Raw genomic sequence first — 20,433 nt, forward strand, 5'->3', positions numbered from 1 at the left:
GCTATTTTCACCATTTGTCATGGTAAAGTCTAGGTTTTAAAGCAGGGGTCTTATGTTTTTCAAGCCACGTAATATCATATTCTATAATGCAGGGGTCTTCAACAGGAGGTCTGGGACCCCTAGGGGGTCCTTAGAGTTGCTTCAGGGGGTCCGCCAAATCTTTGTGTAATATTTGTTTTACCGTAACCACTTGAACTTTAGCATTCCTTTTTCTGAGGAGAACTTTAGCCAAAAGTAGCAGATCTACAAGCTCACAACACCTCGCGCTGCGAGGCGTTGTGAGCTTGTAGATCGGCTATTTTTGGCAAAGAGGTATAGGTGTAGAGGGGAAAAAAGAGCAGACCAAGTAAACAAAAAAAGTTTTTACATCTGCTATTTTTGAATAGCCAAAGAAATCTAAAATGACTCCTTTTCTCTCTGCAGACACACTGGGCCTGCAGACACTCTGGGCCCCTAGACACTCTGATGACAGATACTGTGACTGCTGCTGTGTTGTGATTCTGGTAAGTAATTTGAATCTTATAGAACTTAAATCAAGTCTAGTTTTTTTTTTAAATGGCAGATGTACAGTGTGATGCGTTGTGAGCTGGTAGATGCTTGTAATACAGCTATTTTCACCATTTGTCATGGTAAAGTCTAGGTTTTAAAGCAGGGGTCTTATGTTTTTCAAGCCACGTAATATCATATTCTATAATGCAGGGGTCTTCAACAGGAGGTCTGGGACCCCTAGGGGGTCCTTAGAGTTGCTTCAGGGGGTCCGCCAAATCTTTGTGTAATATTTGTTTTACCGTAACCACTTGAACTTTAGCATTCCTTTTTCTGAGGAGAACTTTAGCCAAAAGTAGCAGATCTACAAGCTCACAACACCTCGCGCTGCGAGGCGTTGTGAGCTTGTAGATCGGCTATTTTTGGCAAAGAGGTATAGGTGTAGAGGGGAAAAAAGAGCAGACCAAGTAAACAAAAAAAGTTTGTACATCTGCTATTTTTGAATAGCCAAAGAAATCTAAAATGACTCCTTTTCTCTCTGCAGACACACTGGGCCTGCAGACACTCTGGGCCCCTAGACACTCTGATGACAGATACTGTGACTGCTGCTGTGTTGTGATTCTGGTAAGTAATTTGAATCTTATAGAACTTAAATCAAGTCTAGTTTTTTTTTTAAATGGCAGATGTACAGTGTGATGCGTTGTGAGCTGGTAGATGCTTGTAATACAGCTATTTTCACCATTTGTCATGGTAAAGTCTAGGTTTTAAAGCAGGGGTCTTATGTTTTTCAAGCCACGTAATATCATATTCTATAATGCAGGGGTCTTCAACAGGAGGTCTGGGACCCCTAGGGGGTCCTTAGAGTTGCTTCAGGGGGTCCGCCAAATCTTTGTGTAATATTTGTTTTACCGTAACCACTTGAACTTTAGCATCCCTTTTTCTGAGGAGAACTTTAGCCAAAAGTAGCAGATCTACAAGCTCACAACACCTCGCGCTGCGAGGCGTTGTGAGCTTGTAGATCGGCTATTTTTGGCAAAGAGGTATAGGTGTAGAGGGAAAAAAGAGCAGACCAAGTAAACAAAAAAAGTTTGTACATCTGCTATTTTTGAATAGCCAAAGAAATCTAAAATGACTCCTTTTCTCTCTGCAGACACTCTGGGCCTGCAGACACTCTGCTCTACAGATACTGTGACTGCTGCTGTGTTGTGATTTTGGTAAGTAATTTGAATCTTATCAATCTTATTTTCACCATTTCTCATGGTGAAGTCTAGGTTTTAAAGCAGGGGTCTTTGTTTTTCAAGCCAAGGTAATATCATAATATATAACGTGTTTCAGATTAAACCGTATGGGAAGGTGCTGGATTGAGATACATTTTATGAGCAAGTAAAGAATCCATACACTTGGATCCATGCAGATCTCATTTTAGTGCTGCAAGCATTAAAGGGATAGTTCACCCCCAAAAATACTTTTTTAATATCGATTAGTCACCCCATGGAAACTTGAATTCAATTCCATGGATTTTGTTTTTGTCACATTCCTAAGCCAATAATTTGATGACTGGCAATGGTTTCTGTAGGAGACACAAAGAGTCTTCTTTGTGTCTCCTGCCTACCTACTTCAACAGTTGCAAAATATTCGGTTGAAGGTCAGCTGGTATAGTAGAGTTGTTTTGATATTTATTTGGTTATTTCAGTATCATCACTTAACTGTCCATGTTGGTTACTTTGTCCCCCCCCACCCCACCCTCTTTTTCAGTAAGTTAACTAATGTGGAAATGCAAAGACTGTGATATTACAAAATCAAGAAGGTCAGAGCTTCTCAAGCATTACAGAATTGATCACGGACATTTTGGACGTCGTCATCCCTACCCATGCACATATTTAACCTGCCCTTGTTCGTTTAAGACCTGGAATGCCCTTAAGAGTCATTTGTCAAGGAGCCACCCTCAACTTGCCACTGAAAAGGCTGAACTGACAACTTTTACATGCCTTTTGTGTGCATACAAACAAAGCACAACTTTGAAAGACTATTTGCACCACATTGGACAGCATCTGCAAAAATTTGAAACAGTTGAATGTATTTTTCAAGGATGCCCATATAAGACAAATATTTATGGAGCCTTCAGGACTCATAAGTCCCGAAAACACAAGGAATCTTCTATAAATGATTTAAAGCCTGGCATTGCTCAGAGTTTAAGGCCAGACCCTAGTCATCCCTCTCAAGATTCAATTGTTAGCAATGAATTGCAGGAGAATATTTCAGACGATGAGTCAAATGCCTCTGCCCATGAAACGCAAAATGTTGAAGATGTGTCCCGTTCTATAGAGCGTAAATTTGCCTCAGTTTTATTGAAATTGGAGAATGTTTTTCTGGTCTCTGGTGTGGCTGTTAATGACCTCTTGCAGGAGCTACAGTATTTGTTAACTACGGTTTCAGTCCCTGTTGCCTATCAAAAAATAACCCTGCTATTGCAGAAACATAATTGCCAGGTTGATGCAGCTATTGTGCAGGAATTGGCTTCTGTTCTCTGCGAGTCACATCCCATTCCAACAGCAATTGGAGGTCTCCTCTCCACTGTGTGGAAACGGAAGGCATATTACAAAACTAATTTTGGTGTTGTAGAACCCATAGAGTATGTGCTTGACCGTAAAGAGAAACGATCATTTCAGTATGTTCCCATACTTAAATCTTTGCAGCAGATTCTTAATTGCGACTCAATACTTGACAAAGCAATCAATTTGAAATCAAATTACATAGCAGGTGATCAACTAAAATACACAAGCTTTTTTGATTCTCTCAATTGCCAACAGAATGCAATATTTTCTGAGACTGCCATTTCATTGATCTTGTATATTGATGATTTTGAAATATGTAATCCTATTGGCACATCAAGGAAGAAACACAAAGTATGTGGAGTTTATTGGACTTTAGGTAATTTACCTCCAGGCTCCAACTCATCCCTGTCTGCCATAAATTTATGTGCCTTGATTAATAGCAAGGATGTTAAGGATTATCGTTATGAAAAAGTGTTGGAGCCTTTGTTAGATGACCTTGTCACCTTGGAGAAGCATGGTGTTTTCATCTCAAAACTGGGAAGGACGATAAAGGGCACTGTTCAATGTATTGTTGCAGACAACCTTGGTGCACATGGCATTGCAGGATTTGTGGAGGGTTTCACAGGAACCTATCCGTGCAGATTTTGTACAGGAATGAAGGCAGAATTTCAGACTACAGAAGTGTCATCAGGAACATTCTGTCGGAGAACAGAAGCAATTCATGGTGCTCATCTTGAGGCTATCAGACAAAATAATTTGGAAACTCATTATGGTGTGAGAGATGTTTGTGTAATATCAGATAAGCTGTCTTACTTCAATGTTACAACTGGTTTCCCCCCTGATGTTATGCACGACCTCTTTGAGGGAATTGTACCTAGAGAGATAGCATTGTGCTTGACTGTGTTAATATCTAAAAAATATTTGAAATTGGTCGACTTGAATGAGGCAATTCAAAACTTTCCTTTCAAATGGAATGACAAAACAAATAGTCCCCACACAGTACCCCTCACATTTTCCAAAAGGAAAACAATAGGAGGTAATGCCCATGAAAACTGGAGCCTGCTGAGGTTTTTACCTCTTTTGATTGGAAACAGAGTGCCTGTCAGTGAACCTGCCTGGGGAATTCTAAATGACTTGAAAGACATTGTAGACCTTGTCGTCGCACCTGTTCACACCCAAGAATCTATAGCTTATCTGCAGTTTAAGATATCTGAACATAGGGTAAGGTACCAAGAGGTTTTCCCTCACATCAAACTTTTGCCCAAACACCACTATTTGGAGCATTATCCTGAGCTAATAGAGCAGTTTGGTCCCCTGGTTGCTCTATGGACAATGAGATTCGAGGCGAAACATAGCTTCTTCAAAAGGGTTGTGCGGCACACAAACTGTTACAAAAATGTGCTCCTATCATTGGCACAGAGGCATCAGTTTCATATGGCACATGAATTGCACTTGTGCAGTTTCCTAACACGCACTCTGGAAGTTAAAAATGTTTCCACTCTTTCAATTGATCTTCTGAAGGAAGAAATAGCACATGCTGTGAGGCAGAAGAACCTAAATGTGGATATTTTGTGTATGGCCAAAGATGTAACCTATGAAGGCCTCAACTACAGGGATGGCATGATTATTGCAATTGGGGAGTTTTCTGGTATGCCAGAGTTTGGTGAAATAATTCAGATGATTGTTCTCCAAGAGAAACCAGTATTTATTATCAGAAAGCTTGATGCTTGGTACACTGAACATTTCAGAGCCTTTATCCTGACCACAGCCTGTACTAGGGCTATTGAACTGGTTGAACACCAGAATCTTAAAGACCCATACCCACTGGCTTGCTACACTGTTGGAGGGATTCGCATGGTGGTTCCAAAGCGATACATACATGTTTAAGGTTATTATTACTATTACATATTGTGATCAAAGTTTCATGGCTTGGATACCAATTTTATCCAATCAGGAGAGAGAATCCCATAAAGATAATTTAACTTCAGTTGTATAGTTTCATGTCCAATTTCGCTTTTTTATCCTGAGTTCTTTCTCTTGATTGGATAAAGTTGGTATTCCAGCCTGAATGTTTTCTTTTTTACCGAGCTGGAAAGAGAGGGAGACCCCTGTTACTGAACAAACACATTATTGCATTGAATACTATCACAGTAGCTATTTAACACTTATTTTAAAGTGTGTATATATATATCATTTTTTTTTTGTTGATATTAATCATTGTTATGAGTGTATATCAATAACAATGGTCTCCATCCAGCTCTTAAATAACCAGAGAATACATTTTCAGGTGGGTTAGGGTTACAAATGTCATCTAATCATGAGCGCACCACAAAGCTCATTTATCAACTTGTGTTCCAGTTTGAAATGTGTTTCACTGCTAATTTCACTTGTTTATCATGTGTCCTGTATTAGTTATTTTCCTGATTGGGTAAATTGTTATCTTGACTTGAGAACGTATTTTCTGTTTACTGGAGAGATGAGGAGACCCCTGTTACTGAACAAACACTCAATGTATGAATGAATAGTTATCCGTAATATTACTAATTGTATTCACTTTTTCTCCAACTCAGAATCTGTTGACCATGGCCCAAAACAAGACTGCAAAGCTGCTGGTTCAATTGAGTGATGAGGATAGAAGGAAGTTGATTCTGCCAGACGGGATTCCAGAAACAATGGAGGAGCTTCTTGTTAATGTCAGGGACACTTGTGGAATAAGAGGGAACTTCAGGCTTCAATACCAGGACAAAGAATTTGGTGTATTTTTAACTTTGACAAATACTGGAGACCTTGAGAATCTTGGTACTATAAAAGTAATCTCATTGCCTGATGAAGGTGCAGCCCCAACGACTGAATTGGCCCAGTGTCATAATGAACGTTTGTCCACTTGTTCTACTGAGACTGACGATACGATACTCCTTTCCTCGCCTGACTCCGTTTCCTCAAGAACTGAACAATGGCCAAGAGTATTTCCCATTCCAGTCTTTTCTTATGATACTGAACTGCAGTTGGAGAGAGGGAATGCAGCTTACCTGGCAGATGGTACAAGGTTCATTGTCACTACAAAGATGAAACAAGACATTCTTCAGAAGATATGTGACACCGTCTACAAGTATAAATCTTACACCGTCAAAGAAGACTTAGCTGAAGTTGCACAGGCACTGGTCAACAAGCACCCCTGCTTGAAAGAGCCGGGGTCATTCAACGGTGCCTATGGGTGGAGAGTGAGAATATCAGATAAGGTGAATAACTTCCGCACCCTTCTGAAGGGGCTTGGATGCCCAGAGTTTGCTGTCAATTCCATGAAGAACAAGGCTCCAGGTGATGCCTATCCAGCAAAGAATATCAAACGTCCTAAACGTGGTGAGGCCAACCATATGCCATCCTTTCCAGTTGGTGAGACGGCAGAGCAACTTGAAATGGAGCGCCAGGCACTTCTGAAGGAGGTGAAGAAAAGGAACAATGACAGGATCATCAGAGGAAAAATGGCCAAGACGTTTGCCCTACGGAGACAAGAAATAGTGGATAAACAGCCCAGGGTGGAAGTGCTGCAGGAGCGATGGCCAGCACTATTTGGAGAAGAGGAGGTACTGGCTGACTTATTGTAACTTATGTATATCTGTGTCATGTGTGTGGTGTGCTCTGGTTTTGCTGTGACACTACTTGTCTCAGAAGAACTGCCTGCTGCTGTCTTTCAATCCATCACCCGCTCCTGTTTCCCTTGCTCTCGACATCCCTGCCTACTCCTCTCTCCCACCCGTGTCCCTCTGTCATCCCTCTCTCCCTAGCTGTCTCTACCTCACCACCTGCATTTCTCTCCTACCCCTACCTGCCTGCCTTCATATATCTAATATGAAATCTGTTGTATATTTCAGGTAGGTGCAGAATTCCAGCGCATCACCACAGTCCCGCTCCAAGCAAGATTTATGGCATCTCTGGATAAACAGAGCGGTGATCTGCTTCAGATTATCCGGAGCAAAGGAGGAGCTATCCGTGAAAAAACAAAGGATACACTTCAAGTTATGGATCAGGTATGCATGTGGATAATTTGATTTCATTAGGTCGGTAATGTTAAGTTGTATTTAAAGGTATTAAATGTTTTCAAACATCTGTTCTAGAGTATGGAAATAAACGTCCGAAGAGAGTGTCTCCTCAAGTGCCTCATCATGTACCTGGGTGAAGATGTGAGCTGCCTGATCAAAGAGTTCCTGGTAAGGCAATTAAGTACTGCCATCTTTTAACCCAGTTTAGACCGGTTAGATTGTCACTTTAATTGCTATGCTATCTATCTGAAAGAACAGGTGAGTCTGTCAGTCTAGTCTATCTATCTGAGAGAACAGGTGAGTCTGTCAGTCTTGTCCGTCTATCTGAGAGAACAGGTGAGTCTGTCAGTCTTGTCCGTCTATCTGAGAGAACAGGTGAGTCTGTCAGTCTTGTCCGTCTATCTGAGAGAACAGGTGAGTCTGTCAGTCTTGTCCGTCTATCTGAGAGAACAGGTGAGTCTGTCAGTCTTGTCTGTCTATCTGAGAGAACAGGTGAGTCTGTCAGTCTTGTCTATATATCTGAGAGAACAGGTGAGTCTGTCAGTCTTGTCTGTCTATCTGAGAGAACAGGTGAGTCTGTCAGTCTTGTCTATATATCTGAGAGAACAGGTGAGTCTGTCAGTCTTGTCTGTCTATCTGAGAGAACAGGTGAGTCTGTCAGTCTTGTCTGTCTATCTGAGAGAACAGGTGAGTCTGTCAGTCTTGTCCGTCTATCTGAGAGAACAGGTGAGTCTGTCAGACTTGTCCGTCTATCTGAGAGAACAGGTGAGTCTGTCAGTCTTGTCCGTCTATCTGAAAGAACAGGTGAGTCTGTCAGTCTTGTCTGTCTATCTGAGAGAACAGGTGAGTCTGTCAGTCTTGTCTGTCTATCTGAGAGAACAGGTGAGTCTGTCAGTCTTGTCCGTCTATCTGAAAGAACAGGTGAGTCTGTCAGTCTTGTCTGTCTATCTGAGAGAACAGGTGAGTCTGTCAGTCTTGTCTATCTGAGAGAACAGGTGAGTCTGTCAGTCTTGTCCGTCTATCTGAGAGAACAGGTGAGTCTGTCAGTCTTGTCCGTCTATCTGAGAGAACAGGTGAGTCTGTCAGTCTTGTCCGTCTATCTGAGAGAACAGGTGAGTCTGTCAGTCTTGTCCGTCTATCTGAGAGAACAGGTGAGTCTGTCAGTCTTGTCTATATATCTGAGAGAACAGGTGAGTCTGTCAGTCTTGTCTGTCTATCTGAGAGAACAGGTGAGTCTGTCAGTCTTGTCTGTCTATCTGAGAGAACAGGTGAGTCTGTCAGTCTTGTCTGTCTATCTGAGAGAACAGGTGAGTCTGTCAGTCTTGTCCGTCTATCTGAAAGAACAGGTGAGTCTGTCAGTCTTGTCTGTCTATCTGAGAGAACAGGTGAGTCTGGCAGTCTTGTCTGTCTATCTGAGAGAACAGGTGAGTCTGTCAGTCTTGTCCGTCTATCTGAAAGAACAGGTGAGTCTGTCAGTCTTGTCTGTCTATCTGAGAGAACAGGTGAGTCTGTCAGTCTTGTCCGTCTATCTGAAAGAACAGGTGCGTCTCAGTCTTGTCTATCTAACTGAAAAATGCTAATGTTCTCTCTTTCTCCCTCCTTGTCTGTCTGTCTTCAGGTTGTCCAGAAAGATGAGGCTGAGACGGAGCTTGCGAACACCACCATGGGGGTGTTTGTCCTGCGTGAAAATCAAGGTCCTCTCAGCGAACCGGTGGAAATTGGCATCATTATTGATGGTGTTGAGGTACTCAGTGGCCTGTCCTCAGTTGCTTCTGCCTGTGCCATGCTGTTTGGCCTTATCTATGCCCTGGACTTAAAGTATCCGGAAGGGCTCAAGTTTAGTTTTGAGGCCTTTCAGAAAATCATCATGGACATAGAGCGCAAAAAGATGTCAAAAAGGGTACAGAACCTTGCAGCAAAGCTGCAAGATCTTGTGTAAACTCTTTACTTGGAGCAAGGTTAAGTGTGAGCCTTATAAATCACATCTTTACTTGGAGAAAGGTTAATTGTGAGCCTTACAAATCACACATTCTGTTTTAAGACATTGTCCCTAAATTTTGTTTTATTTGTAAAAGAATTGTATGGATAGAGATGAAGCATTTGAGCCAACCGGTAAAACCTCAGCCAAAATGTGACAGATTTTATGTTCTTTAGATTTTAACAGAGCCTCATGGACATGGAGCGCAGAAAGATGTCAAAAAGGGTACAGATCCTTGCAGCAAAGCTGCAAGATCTTGTGTAAACTCTTTACTTGGAGCAAGGTTAAGTGTGAGCCTTATAAATCACATCTTTACTTGGAGAAAGGTTAATTGTGAGCCTTACAAATCACACATTCTGTTTAAGACATTGTCCCTAAATTTTGTTTTATTTGTAAAAGAATTGTATGGATAGAGATGAAGCATTTGAGCCAACCGGTAAAACCTCAGCCAAAATGTGACAGATTTTATGTTCTTTAGATTTTAACAGAGCCTCATGGACATGGAGCGCAGAAAGATGTCAAAAAGGGTACAGATCCTTGCAGCAAAGCTGCAAGATCTTGTGTAAACTCTTTACTTGGAGCAAGGTTAAGTGTGAGCCTTATAAATCACATCTTTACTTGGAGAAAGGTTAATTGTGAGCCTTACAAATCACACATTCTGTTTAAGACATTGTCCCTAAATTTTGTTTTATTTGTAAAAGAATTGTATGGATAGAGATGAAGCATTTGAGCCAACCGGTAAAACCTCAGCCAAAATGGGACAGATTTTATGTTCTTTAGATTTTAACAGAGCCTCATGGACATGGAGCGCAAAAAGATGTCAAAAAGGGTACAGATCTGCAAAGCTGCAAGATCTTGTGTAAACTCTTTACTTGGAGAAAGGTTAATGTGAGCCTTAGAAATCACATCTTTACTTGGAGAAAGGTTAATGTGAGCCTTAGAAATCACATCTTTACTTGGAGAAAGGTTGATTGTGAGCCTTAGAAATCACATCTTTACTTGGAGAAAGGTTAATGTGAGCCTTAGAAATCACACATTCTGTTTAAAACATTGTCCCTATTTTTTTTTATTTATTTGTAAAAGAATTGTATGGATAGAGATGGAGCATTTGAGCCAACCTGTAAAACCTCAGCCAAAATGGGACAGATTTTATGTTCTTTAGATTTTATTCTATGTTCAATGTTCAATTCATGGTGCTCATCTTGAGGCTATCAGACAAAATAAGTTGGAAACTCATTATGGTGTGAGAGATGTTTGTGTAATATCAGATAAGCTGTCTTACTTCAATGTTACAACTGGTTTCCCCCCTGATGTTATGCACGACCTCTTTGAGGGAATTGTACCTAGAGAGATAGCATTGTGCTTGACTGTGTTAATATCTAAAAAATATTTGAAATTGGTCGACTTGAATGAGGCAATTCAAAACTTTCCTTTCAAATTGAATGACAAAACAAATAGTCCCCACACAGTACCCCTCACATTTTCCAAAAGGAAAACAATAGGAGGTAATGCCCATGAAAACTGGAGCCTGCTGAGGTTTTTACCTCTTTTGATTGGAAACAGAGTGCAGACTGATAGGATTACTGACTGACTGATTGTGAGACAGACTGGGTTAGTCTAATATAGCCTTAAGGCTCTGCTATTTTTAAGGAAGAGGTAACATTCCATTGGCAGCTAGCAAATTGCCAAAGATGTGTTCAAAATGGTCCGGCAGTCATGTTGTCAGGCAATTTGTGAAGGTGTAAAATACCTTGCCTGGACCTCATGACAATTTTGAATGTTTTCCTTGAAATGTGTTTTATCACTGTTTTATCACTGATATTGTATGTTAAATTTGTTAAAATAGGTCTGATTTTACAGATTTGTACTCAGGAAGACGCCATAATAAATGTTGAATATAAATTTGTGTCTCTTCGTAATTTCAAGTGTATTTTTAAACTTGGAGTAAAGTAATTAGTTTACTTGTAACAGGTTGAAACAAACGCATTAGGTTTTGTTAAAGAGAAAAAATTACTTTGTTTTATACATAATTTTGCTTTGTAGTTACTTAAAATATAAGCTTAAATAAAAGTGAAAATACAGGTTCATTCAAAGAGAATTTATGGTTTGGTTCAAATTAAAAATATTCATTGGTTGGAAGGAGTTTCTTAACTTACGGTAACTTAAAATATAAGCTTAAATAAAAGTGAAAATACAGGTTCATTCAAAGAGAATTTATGGTTTGGTTCAAATTAAAAATATTCATTGGTTGGAAGGAGTTTCTTAACTTACGGTAACTTAAGATATAAGCTTAAACCAAAGTGAAAAAACTAATTCATGTAAAAAGAATACATTGCTTTAATTAAAAAAATTGATTTAATTATAATAAAAAATATTCATTGGTTGTAATAACTTATTTAATTTAAACTAATTGAATATATTAGCTTTGGAGAAGGGTAATTTTCAAGTTGAGAAAAAGTAAAATAATTACTTGTAACAAGTTGAAGCAATTTTTTTACTTTGATCCAAAGCCTCAATTTTTACAGTGTGGCGGTCAGCTTTCCTTCAGTTTAAAAGTTTTATTATCTGCCTTCAGTCGATCCCCATTCAAATTTAATATTTTGTATTATTATAATATTTCTGTAAAAACCTGAGAGTCCATTTAAAGGGGCACTTCACCCATTTTCAACCTTATCTTCATGTACTGTAATCGGTCCTCACCAATGCTCATTATGATATGGTACCCTTTTTGTCTACCAGTGACATCATCAGTAGGCAGGTTTAACCATTGCAAACAAGATTTCAATGTGTGTGTGTTTTTTTTAAGGCGAGAACAATGGCCTATATTATAGCATGCTAACTTTTCAAGAATAGAAAGCCTGCAGTTTCTATTAGCTTGGATACCCCAGTGATGATGTCACTGGTAAGCGGGTTTCTGAACTGTCCACAGCACTCCTCTGAGACACAGACTGAGTAGACAAAAATGGTGCCATATTATGATGATGAGCATTAGTGAGGAGCAATTATATGAGGAAAGGTTGAAAATGGGTGAAGTCTCTGAGTGTAAATTGGACCTGCATCGATCATCATGGTTTTATAGTTCAGAAGAATTTCAGCTTGGGGGAAAAACAACAACATTCAATACAAACAAGTTCAGCCCATACTGTGTACTGTCACAGAATCAGGATTCAGAACTAGTGCTATAGCGGTGCTTCATGGACACGGAGGCGGTGATTCCCATCGAGCAGGAAATGAGTCTGTCGTTGGAGAGCGGCGCTCTCACCATGACACATGTGTTCTTATCATCATCACGCGCTGAACGATTCTCCTCGCCGCGAAGCCCACAGACATGACCGGACATGGTCCTCTGTGATTAACCCATCAAGACCGGGAACGCATCTGTGTCATTTTAGATTTCTTTGGCTATTCAAAAGTAGCAGATCTACAAGCTCGTAGCGCGGCACCGAGTGCCGCGCTACGAGCTTGTAGAAAAATCCTGAAAATTAGTGCAAATATTTGAATATATCATTTATATTTTTAAAGCGAACATTTGTAACTCAAATCTTTGCTTCTGGGGGTCCCTAGAATTAAATATTTTGAGATGGGGGTCCACGGCCAAATACATATCATTTTGGGGGTCCTTGACATGAAAAAGTTTGAGAACCACTGATATAGAAATATAGTTTAAAAAGAAAAACTGTTAGGATGCAGAAGACATTTTGTAGAATCGGCCAGTTCTTAATGGGTTAATGTTACCATGATGGATGGCGCTAACTTATCATTACTTGCACGCTCGCAAGCACACACACACACACACACACACACACACACACACACACACACACACACACACACACACACACACACACACACACACACACACACACACACACACACACACTTATTCAGAGTTTAAACATAAACCGATGCACACACACACTCACTAAGGTCAATCTATGATGCATTGCCTGTTGCCTGTTGCCTGCAGATCACTTCTATAGGCTGGGTTCATTTCCATAGAGGGCTTATCATTACTTCACATAGCCATTCCATCCCTGCGAATGGACACATTTAAGAGACCACAAAGCCTGCTGATGATGCATCCTGGGAAATGCAGTTCTCCCACCTCACGGCAATTAAGTCAAAGTAATATCGTTATGCTTCGTCATCCTTCAGCTAGTGGCATCTGTGTGGTAAACCTCAGTGGAGTGAATGCAACCATGAGGAATGGAATAATGAGACCTTGGACCAGTGAGGATGATGTCATTATAGCCCTCGCTTTAAGAATATAACACTTGGCAAACTGCCTCTCCGGTGTCCCTTTGTGTACACCCAGGGTGTGGAGAGAAAAAAAAAGTTTGAAAGGTTTTTATTCTTATAATTTATACATTTATTTAGAAATATGGCACTAGATGTTTCACATTACAGGATAGTGTTCCAAAGGATAAACATGCCATTTCTTCTGTTTTTTTTGTTTTGTTTTTTTTCAGTTGCTGGTACTGCAGGAGTTGATTGTGTGGTTTGCCAAATTCCTGTCGCAGTACTTCAAATTATTTAATTCATGCTTGAGAGAAATTTGATATAATATTTACACTAGATTAGAAATTACTTCTTGATTTTCTTTGGGGGGAAATAACACGTTTTGCCAGGTAATAAACTGAAAGAAAAATAAATAATTCAGATTCAGTCAAATGAAGTAGCAATTAATCTATGTTCTCTGTAGGACAGCCAAGATAGCAAACTAATAGCTTCATGGGTAAATGCCAGTTTAATGTGACTGCTTGAAAAAGCTAAGAATCTGTGCCGGGTCATGTCATTGCTGTCGGGTAGAAACCTTGTAGCTCCATATTTAATTATCTTTGTAATGGTTTTTCATTCAATGAATGCCCTATTTTATACTTTCTATGAATGTTGACCAAAATAGGGATGCCGGGTTGAAAGCAGTTAAGTCTGTCTGTGTTCCATAAATGTTTAACCCATGAACCAGAGCTAGAGACTAAATATCAACATTGGATTCCACCCGACAGCGAATATTTTTTTATTTTCGTTGCAAGTTTGGTCTTGAATTTCATTATATACAGTATAGGTGGCATTAAAAGTGTCTTAAATTAGCCTTCCTATACTGCAGACACCCTGTCTGTGCCTTTCTGAGATAGCACAAGCTATTCTCCTGACATAATCTGCAACAATGCCGCAAAACACCATTGCTGCATGCATTATTCAGTGTGACGACGATACATCTCCTCATGGTTTGCACAGCTTAGCCCTTGTTTCTGGCTTATCAGCTGTGTTTACAGGCCAATCAAGAAACACATAGTCACATTTATGTGCTTAATGTGCACGTATTGTTGTTGTTGTCAGGCAGAAACCTTGTATCTCTCCAGTCATCTTTTTTAGTTTTCCCCATAGTAATGAATGCTTTATTTTATACTTGGTGTCGAGCAAAAGTAGCTTATCTACAAGCTCACAAGGCATTGCATCGAGACTTGGTCTGAGCTTTTAAAATCGCCAATTTTCACTATTTGTTTTACATTTTTGGAAAATGGAAACATTTCACCTTGAATGACATGCCGAAAATAGGCACTCGTTGAAAGTGGTTAAATATCTAACCAATGAAAAGGTTATTTTTTTCAGTTTCCTGAAAAGTAACTGTTTTGGACATACATGGTTTCCACCTGACAGCGACGATTTGCGTACACAAACAGACTCACATGCACACACACACACACACACACACACACACACACACATTGCACTCTAAGTGATCCTAGATGGACAGATTTCCCTCGCCGGGATGAGACAACCTCATCCTTCTGTTGTTACAATCTGGAGATTAACATTACACACACACACACACACGCACACGCACGCACGCACACGCACGCACGCACACGCACGCACTATGGAGCTCGATTAAAGTCATTACTACAAACAAACTCCTCGACTCCGTGTATATTAACACGTGATCGCGTGACCGCGTGGCCATGCACGCGCTCACGCGCGCGCGCATGACCGCGCCGTGTTCTCACGTCACCCTATTAACTCAATGGGGAAACTACACGGCACGTTCATGCGGTCAGTGACGCGCGCGCGCACCAGATACGCATCGGCCAGTGTTTTGACACTGTTGGGGCAGTGGGGCCAGTCTTGTGTTGTTACTTACTGACGCACACACGCACGCGTGCGTGACTGTTTCAATCCACAAGTATGGAAGTCCATAGGTCCAAAAAATAAAAAATAAATACCACAATGAAATAAATAGAATACACAATGAAATAATTAAAAAACACAATGAAATAAATAAATGTATTTTTTTTTATTGTGCAATGTTTTTTATTTCATTGTGTTTAATTATTTCATTGTTTTTTATTTATTTCATCTTAGTATCTATTTCATGGTTCTTTTTCATTTCATGCTGTCTTTACATATTTGTTTGTTTGTTTATTTTCACTTACAAAAACAAATTTAAAAACATGATACAAAGATGTGAAGGAGCTCGCCCAAAAACCCTCTAGGGGCTTAAAAAAATGGCACTCTCCGCAGACAACCATACATTAAAATTACAGTGAGAAATATACCCATCTAATACACATAGATCATTATTATTATTCTTTCTATTATTCTATTATCCTTGATCAAATATGGTTTTATTCAAAGGAAATCAAAGGCTACAGCTTATGGAGCCAACATCGGTATAGTGTCCAAGCGTCTCAGAAAGATTTTTCACCGCAACATGATTCCATGTCTATCAAATATGGTTTTATTGAAAGGCAATCAAAGGCTAGATCAAGCTTAGAAAGCAAACATCGGGTAATATCCGACGCTACGGCGGTTCCTCGGTGCGGCTGCAGAGTGAGACTATAGGACACTCATTTATGACATTGTGTCACTCAACTCTTAGCAACAAAGTTTATTTTCATACAATAGGCCTATAGATTACATTTCAATATTAAAAGTAAATAGAAAAACAACACTTCTGGGTCCAATTAGTCTAGTTTTGTAATAGAGAGGAATGGTCACATATTCCCACCTACACTGAAAAAAGTGAAGTTGGTCAACCCTTCATGTTAATAGTTTTTTCTGCTTGATCTGACTTACTAAAATTACTTTTCTGTCAATCATTGTTGTAACCTAATATAGTCAGGTTTATTCAACGTAAATCTGTGTTCTTTTGGTTCAAAGTAATTTTATAACTTAACATCAGAGAGATTTTTTTGCGTCCCCTTGCGGTCACGTGATAATGACGTCATCAAATATTAGGTTTCATTTGTTTGTAATATCCGCCATCTTGATTTCTCGTGCGCACTTGCGTTGAGCCTGGACACTGCACCGCATTGAGGAGAAATATCTTCACAAACCACGGTAAGAAATGTGAAAATATGATCCAGTGTGTTATTAAAATCATTTTTATATGTTTAAAATGACCAACCGCTGTCTTTTAAGGTTGCGTTTGTTCGAAAATTACACATTGTGGACAATGCTAACGCTAGCCTATAAGTGCATTGGTGTGGCTAGCTAGCTTGAGAGCTACATAATTCCCGCGTGTAGCACGGTGCCTGTTGTAAACTTGTGAGTAAATGATTAGTTTTGTGAAAAATGAAACGCGAGTTGGGTCGTAACTTATGTGTTGCGATAGTTTTGTGTAGTTTTGATCAGTGCTTCGTTATAACTTTGAATGAACGGTAGCCATGGTTCACGCTGGTGGTTCACAAGCGTCATGGTGCTACTTGTTCCAGTACATCTACATAAACGTTCATATCTCAAATATAAAGTGCTGACCCCACGGCCACAGAGTTTATAAGTTAAAACGGGTGGGTCTAAGTACCCGTATCTTCCGTAATGTTCAATAAAAAGCATTTTAATCCGATTGGTGGCCATTTTCTCAATTTCCTTCATATGCTTTCAACTACGCGACCCTATCGGTTGGAAGATGTACTGCACCCTGATACATTATAACTCTATGAGAAAATGGCCGTCGATTGGATTAAAATGTTTTTTCTTGAACAATACGGAAGATACGGTTACTTATACCCGGGCGTTTTAACTTTTTACATCCGTGGCCGTGGGGTAAACACTTTATATTTGAAATCTGAACATTTATGTAGATGTACGGGTTGTAAATGTAGAAATCTCAAAAACCAGGAACAAGTTGCGCCATGACTGTCATCAGTCATGTTTCAGGGCTAAATACTGCGCTCGGCCAGATTACATTTCCGGTCTATTAACGTCGTCGGAAACGGAACGTGTACACGCATGTATGTGTGTGTGCTGTGTGGAAATGGCCGGATACAGTTCTTGAGTAGGCGGGCTCTAGACCGGATGGCATGCATTAAAAGTTTAATAGACGCCAGGCTATTTTTACACCAACACTTGCTTGCGTTGCAACGTGCGTTATTGCTCGAACTTCTACTTGTTGTTGGTTGAGCTATGAGCTTGTAAATCGGCTCTTTTAGCCCTATATAAGTTATATTATGACAAATGCATGGTATTTATGGATTAATCTGAATGTCCTAATTGCTTACCCCACGGCTGTAACAAGTTAAAACGTTATACAATGTGAAACTGTCACACCGTGTGTGCTTGTAGATGGCTATTTTTCATCCAACTTTTTTTTTTAATTGTAGATCTACAGTGCGTTTTGAGCATATATATGCTTGTAGATCAGCTGTTTGTAATGAAGTAGTCTGTAGGGCTTAAAGTGTTAAACTTCTGATTTTGGTTGTGACAAATACATGAATGCTGCTTTAGATTTGTTTAATCTCATCATAATTTGGTATAATTGATTACATTTGGTTCCCCTGAGTTGGAAATGACACCTTTTCTCTCTGCAGACACACTGGGCCTGCAGACACTCTGGGCCCCTAGACACTCTGATGACAGATACTGTGACTGCTGCTGTGTTGTGATTCTGGTAAGTAATTTGAATCTTATAGAACTTAAATCAAGTCTAGTTTTTTTTTTAAATGGCAGATGTACAGTGTGATGCGTTGTGAGCTGGTAGATGCTTGTAATACAGCTATTTTCACCATTTGTCATGGTAAAGTCTAGGTTTTAAAGCAGGGGTCTTATGTTTTTCAAGCCACGTAATATCATATTCTATAATGCAGGGGTCTTCAACAGGAGGTCTGGGACCCCTAGGGGGTCCTTAGAGTTGCTTCAGGGGGTCCGCCAAATCTTTGTGTAATATTTGTTTTACCGTAACCACTTGAACTTTAGCATTCCTTTTTCTGAGGAGAACTTTAGCCAAAAGTAGCAGATCTACAAGCTCACAACACCTCGCGCTGCGAGGCGTTGTGAGCTTGTAGATCGGCTATTTTTGGCAAAGAGGTATAGGTGTAGAGGGGAAAAAAGAGCAGACCAAGTAAACAAAAAAAGTTTGTACATCTGCTATTTTTGAATAGCCAAAGAAATCTAAAATGACTCCTTTTCTCTCTGCAGACACACTGGGCCTGCAGACACTCTGGGCCCCTAGACACTCTGATGACAGATACTGTGACTGCTGCTGTGTTGTGATTCTGGTAAGTAATTTGAATCTTATAGAACTTAAATCAAGTCTAGTTTTTTTTTTAAATGGCAGATGTACAGTGTGATGCGTTGTGAGCTGGTAGATGCTTGTAATACAGCTATTTTCACCATTTGTCATGGTAAAGTCTAGGTTTTAAAGCAGGGGTCTTATGTTTTTCAAGCCACGTAATATCATATTCTATAATGCAGGGGTCTTCAACAGGAGGTCTGGGACCCCTAGGGGGTCCTTAGAGTTGCTTCAGGGGGTCCGCCAAATCTTTGTGTAATATTTGTTTTACCGTAACCACTTGAACTTTAGCATTCCTTTTTCTGAGGAGAACTTTAGCCAAAAGTAGCAGATCTACAAGCTCACAACACCTCGCGCTGCGAGGCGTTGTGAGCTTGTAGATCGGCTATTTTTGGCAAAGAGGTATAGGTGTAGAGGGGAAAAAAGAGCAGACCAAGTAAACAAAAAAAGTTTGTACATCTGCTATTTTTGAATAGCCAAAGAAATCTAAAATGACTCCTTTTCTCTCTGCAGACACACTGGGCCTGCAGACACTCTGGGCCCCTAGACACTCTGATGACAGATACTGTGACTGCTGCTGTGTTGTGATTCTGGTAAGTAATTTGAATCTTATAGAACTTAAATCAAGTCTAGTTTTTTTTTTAAATGGCAGATGTACAGTGTGATGCGTTGTGAGCTGGTAGATGCTTGTAATACAGCTATTTTCACCATTTGTCATGGTAAAGTCTAGGTTTTAAAGCAGGGGTCTTATGTTTTTCAAGCCACGTAATATCATATTCTATAATGCAGGGGTCTTCAACAGGAGGTCTGGGACCCCTAGGGGGTCCTTAGAGTTGCTTCAGGGGGTCCGCCAAATCTTTGTGTAATATTTGTTTTACCGTAACCACTTGAACTTTAGCATTCCTTTTTCTGAGGAGAACTTTAGCCAAAAGTAGCAGATCTACAAGCTCACAACACCTCGCGCTGCGAGGCGTTGTGAGCTTGTAGATCGGCTATTTTTGGCAAAGAGGTATAGGTGTAGAGGGGAAAAAAGAGCAGACCAAGTAAACAAAAAAAGTTTGTACATCTGCTATTTTTGAATAGCCAAAGAAATCTAAAATGACTCCTTTTCTCTCTGCAGACACACTGGGCCTGCAGACACTCTGGGCCCCTAGACACTCTGATGACAGATACTGTGACTGCTGCTGTGTTGTGATTCTGGTAAGTAATTTGAATCTTATAGAACTTAAATCAAGTCTAGTTTTTTTTTTAAATGGCAGATGTACAGTGTGATGCGTTGTGAGCTGGTAGATGCTTGTAATACAGCTATTTTCACCATTTGTCATGGTAAAGTCTAGGTTTTAAAGCAGGGGTCTTATGTTTTTCAAGCCACGTAATATCATATTCTATAATGCAGGGGTCTTCAACAGGAGGTCTGGGACCCCTAGGGGGTCCTTAGAGTTGCTTCAGGGGGTCCGCCAAATCTTTGTGTAATATTTGTTTTACCGTAACCACTTGAACTTTAGCATTCCTTTTTCTGAGGAGAACTTTAGCCAAAAGTAGCAGATCTACAAGCTCACAACACCTCGCGCTGCGAGGCGTTGTGAGCTTGTAGATCGGCTATTTTTGGCAAAGAGGTATAGGTGTAGAGGGGAAAAAAGAGCAGACCAAGTAAACAAAAAAAGTTTGTACATCTGCTATTTTTGAATAGCCAAAGAAATCTAAAATGACTCCTTTTCTCTCTGCAGACACACTGGGCCTGCAGACACTCTGGGCCCCTAGACACTCTGATGACAGATACTGTGACTGCTGCTGTGTTGTGATTCTGGTAAGTAATTTGAATCTTATAGAACTTAAATCAAGTCTAGTTTTTTTTTTAAATGG

The 20,433-nt window shown here is 40.0% G+C and overlaps 2 protein-coding genes across 2 annotated transcripts in view; both read left to right on the forward strand.

Moving 5' to 3' along the window:
- The window catches only part of LOC308085783 (voltage-gated potassium channel subunit beta-2-like), a gene marked incomplete at both ends in the record, with an annotated part of 198,684 nt that overhangs the window by 131,383 nt on the left and 46,868 nt on the right, over nucleotides 1–20,433 (forward strand). The window lies entirely within an intron of this gene.
- LOC308085599 (uncharacterized protein) lies at nucleotides 1,030–7,294 on the forward strand. The gene is made up of 5 exons (XM_080428814.1): nucleotides 1,030–1,110; nucleotides 1,637–1,700; nucleotides 5,612–6,625; nucleotides 6,914–7,069; nucleotides 7,157–7,294. Exons 3-5 carry the CDS (start codon nucleotides 5,624–5,626, stop codon nucleotides 7,277–7,279), a joined length of 1,281 nt encoding a protein of 426 aa, XP_080284940.1. The 5' UTR covers nucleotides 1,030–1,110; nucleotides 1,637–1,700; nucleotides 5,612–5,623; the 3' UTR covers nucleotides 7,280–7,294.

The sequence above is a fragment of the Gymnoscopelus braueri genome, assembly GCF_963280865.1.
Source record: "Gymnoscopelus braueri genome assembly, chromosome: 5".
NCBI classification, from domain to species: Eukaryota; Metazoa; Chordata; class Actinopteri; order Myctophiformes; family Myctophidae; genus Gymnoscopelus; species Gymnoscopelus braueri.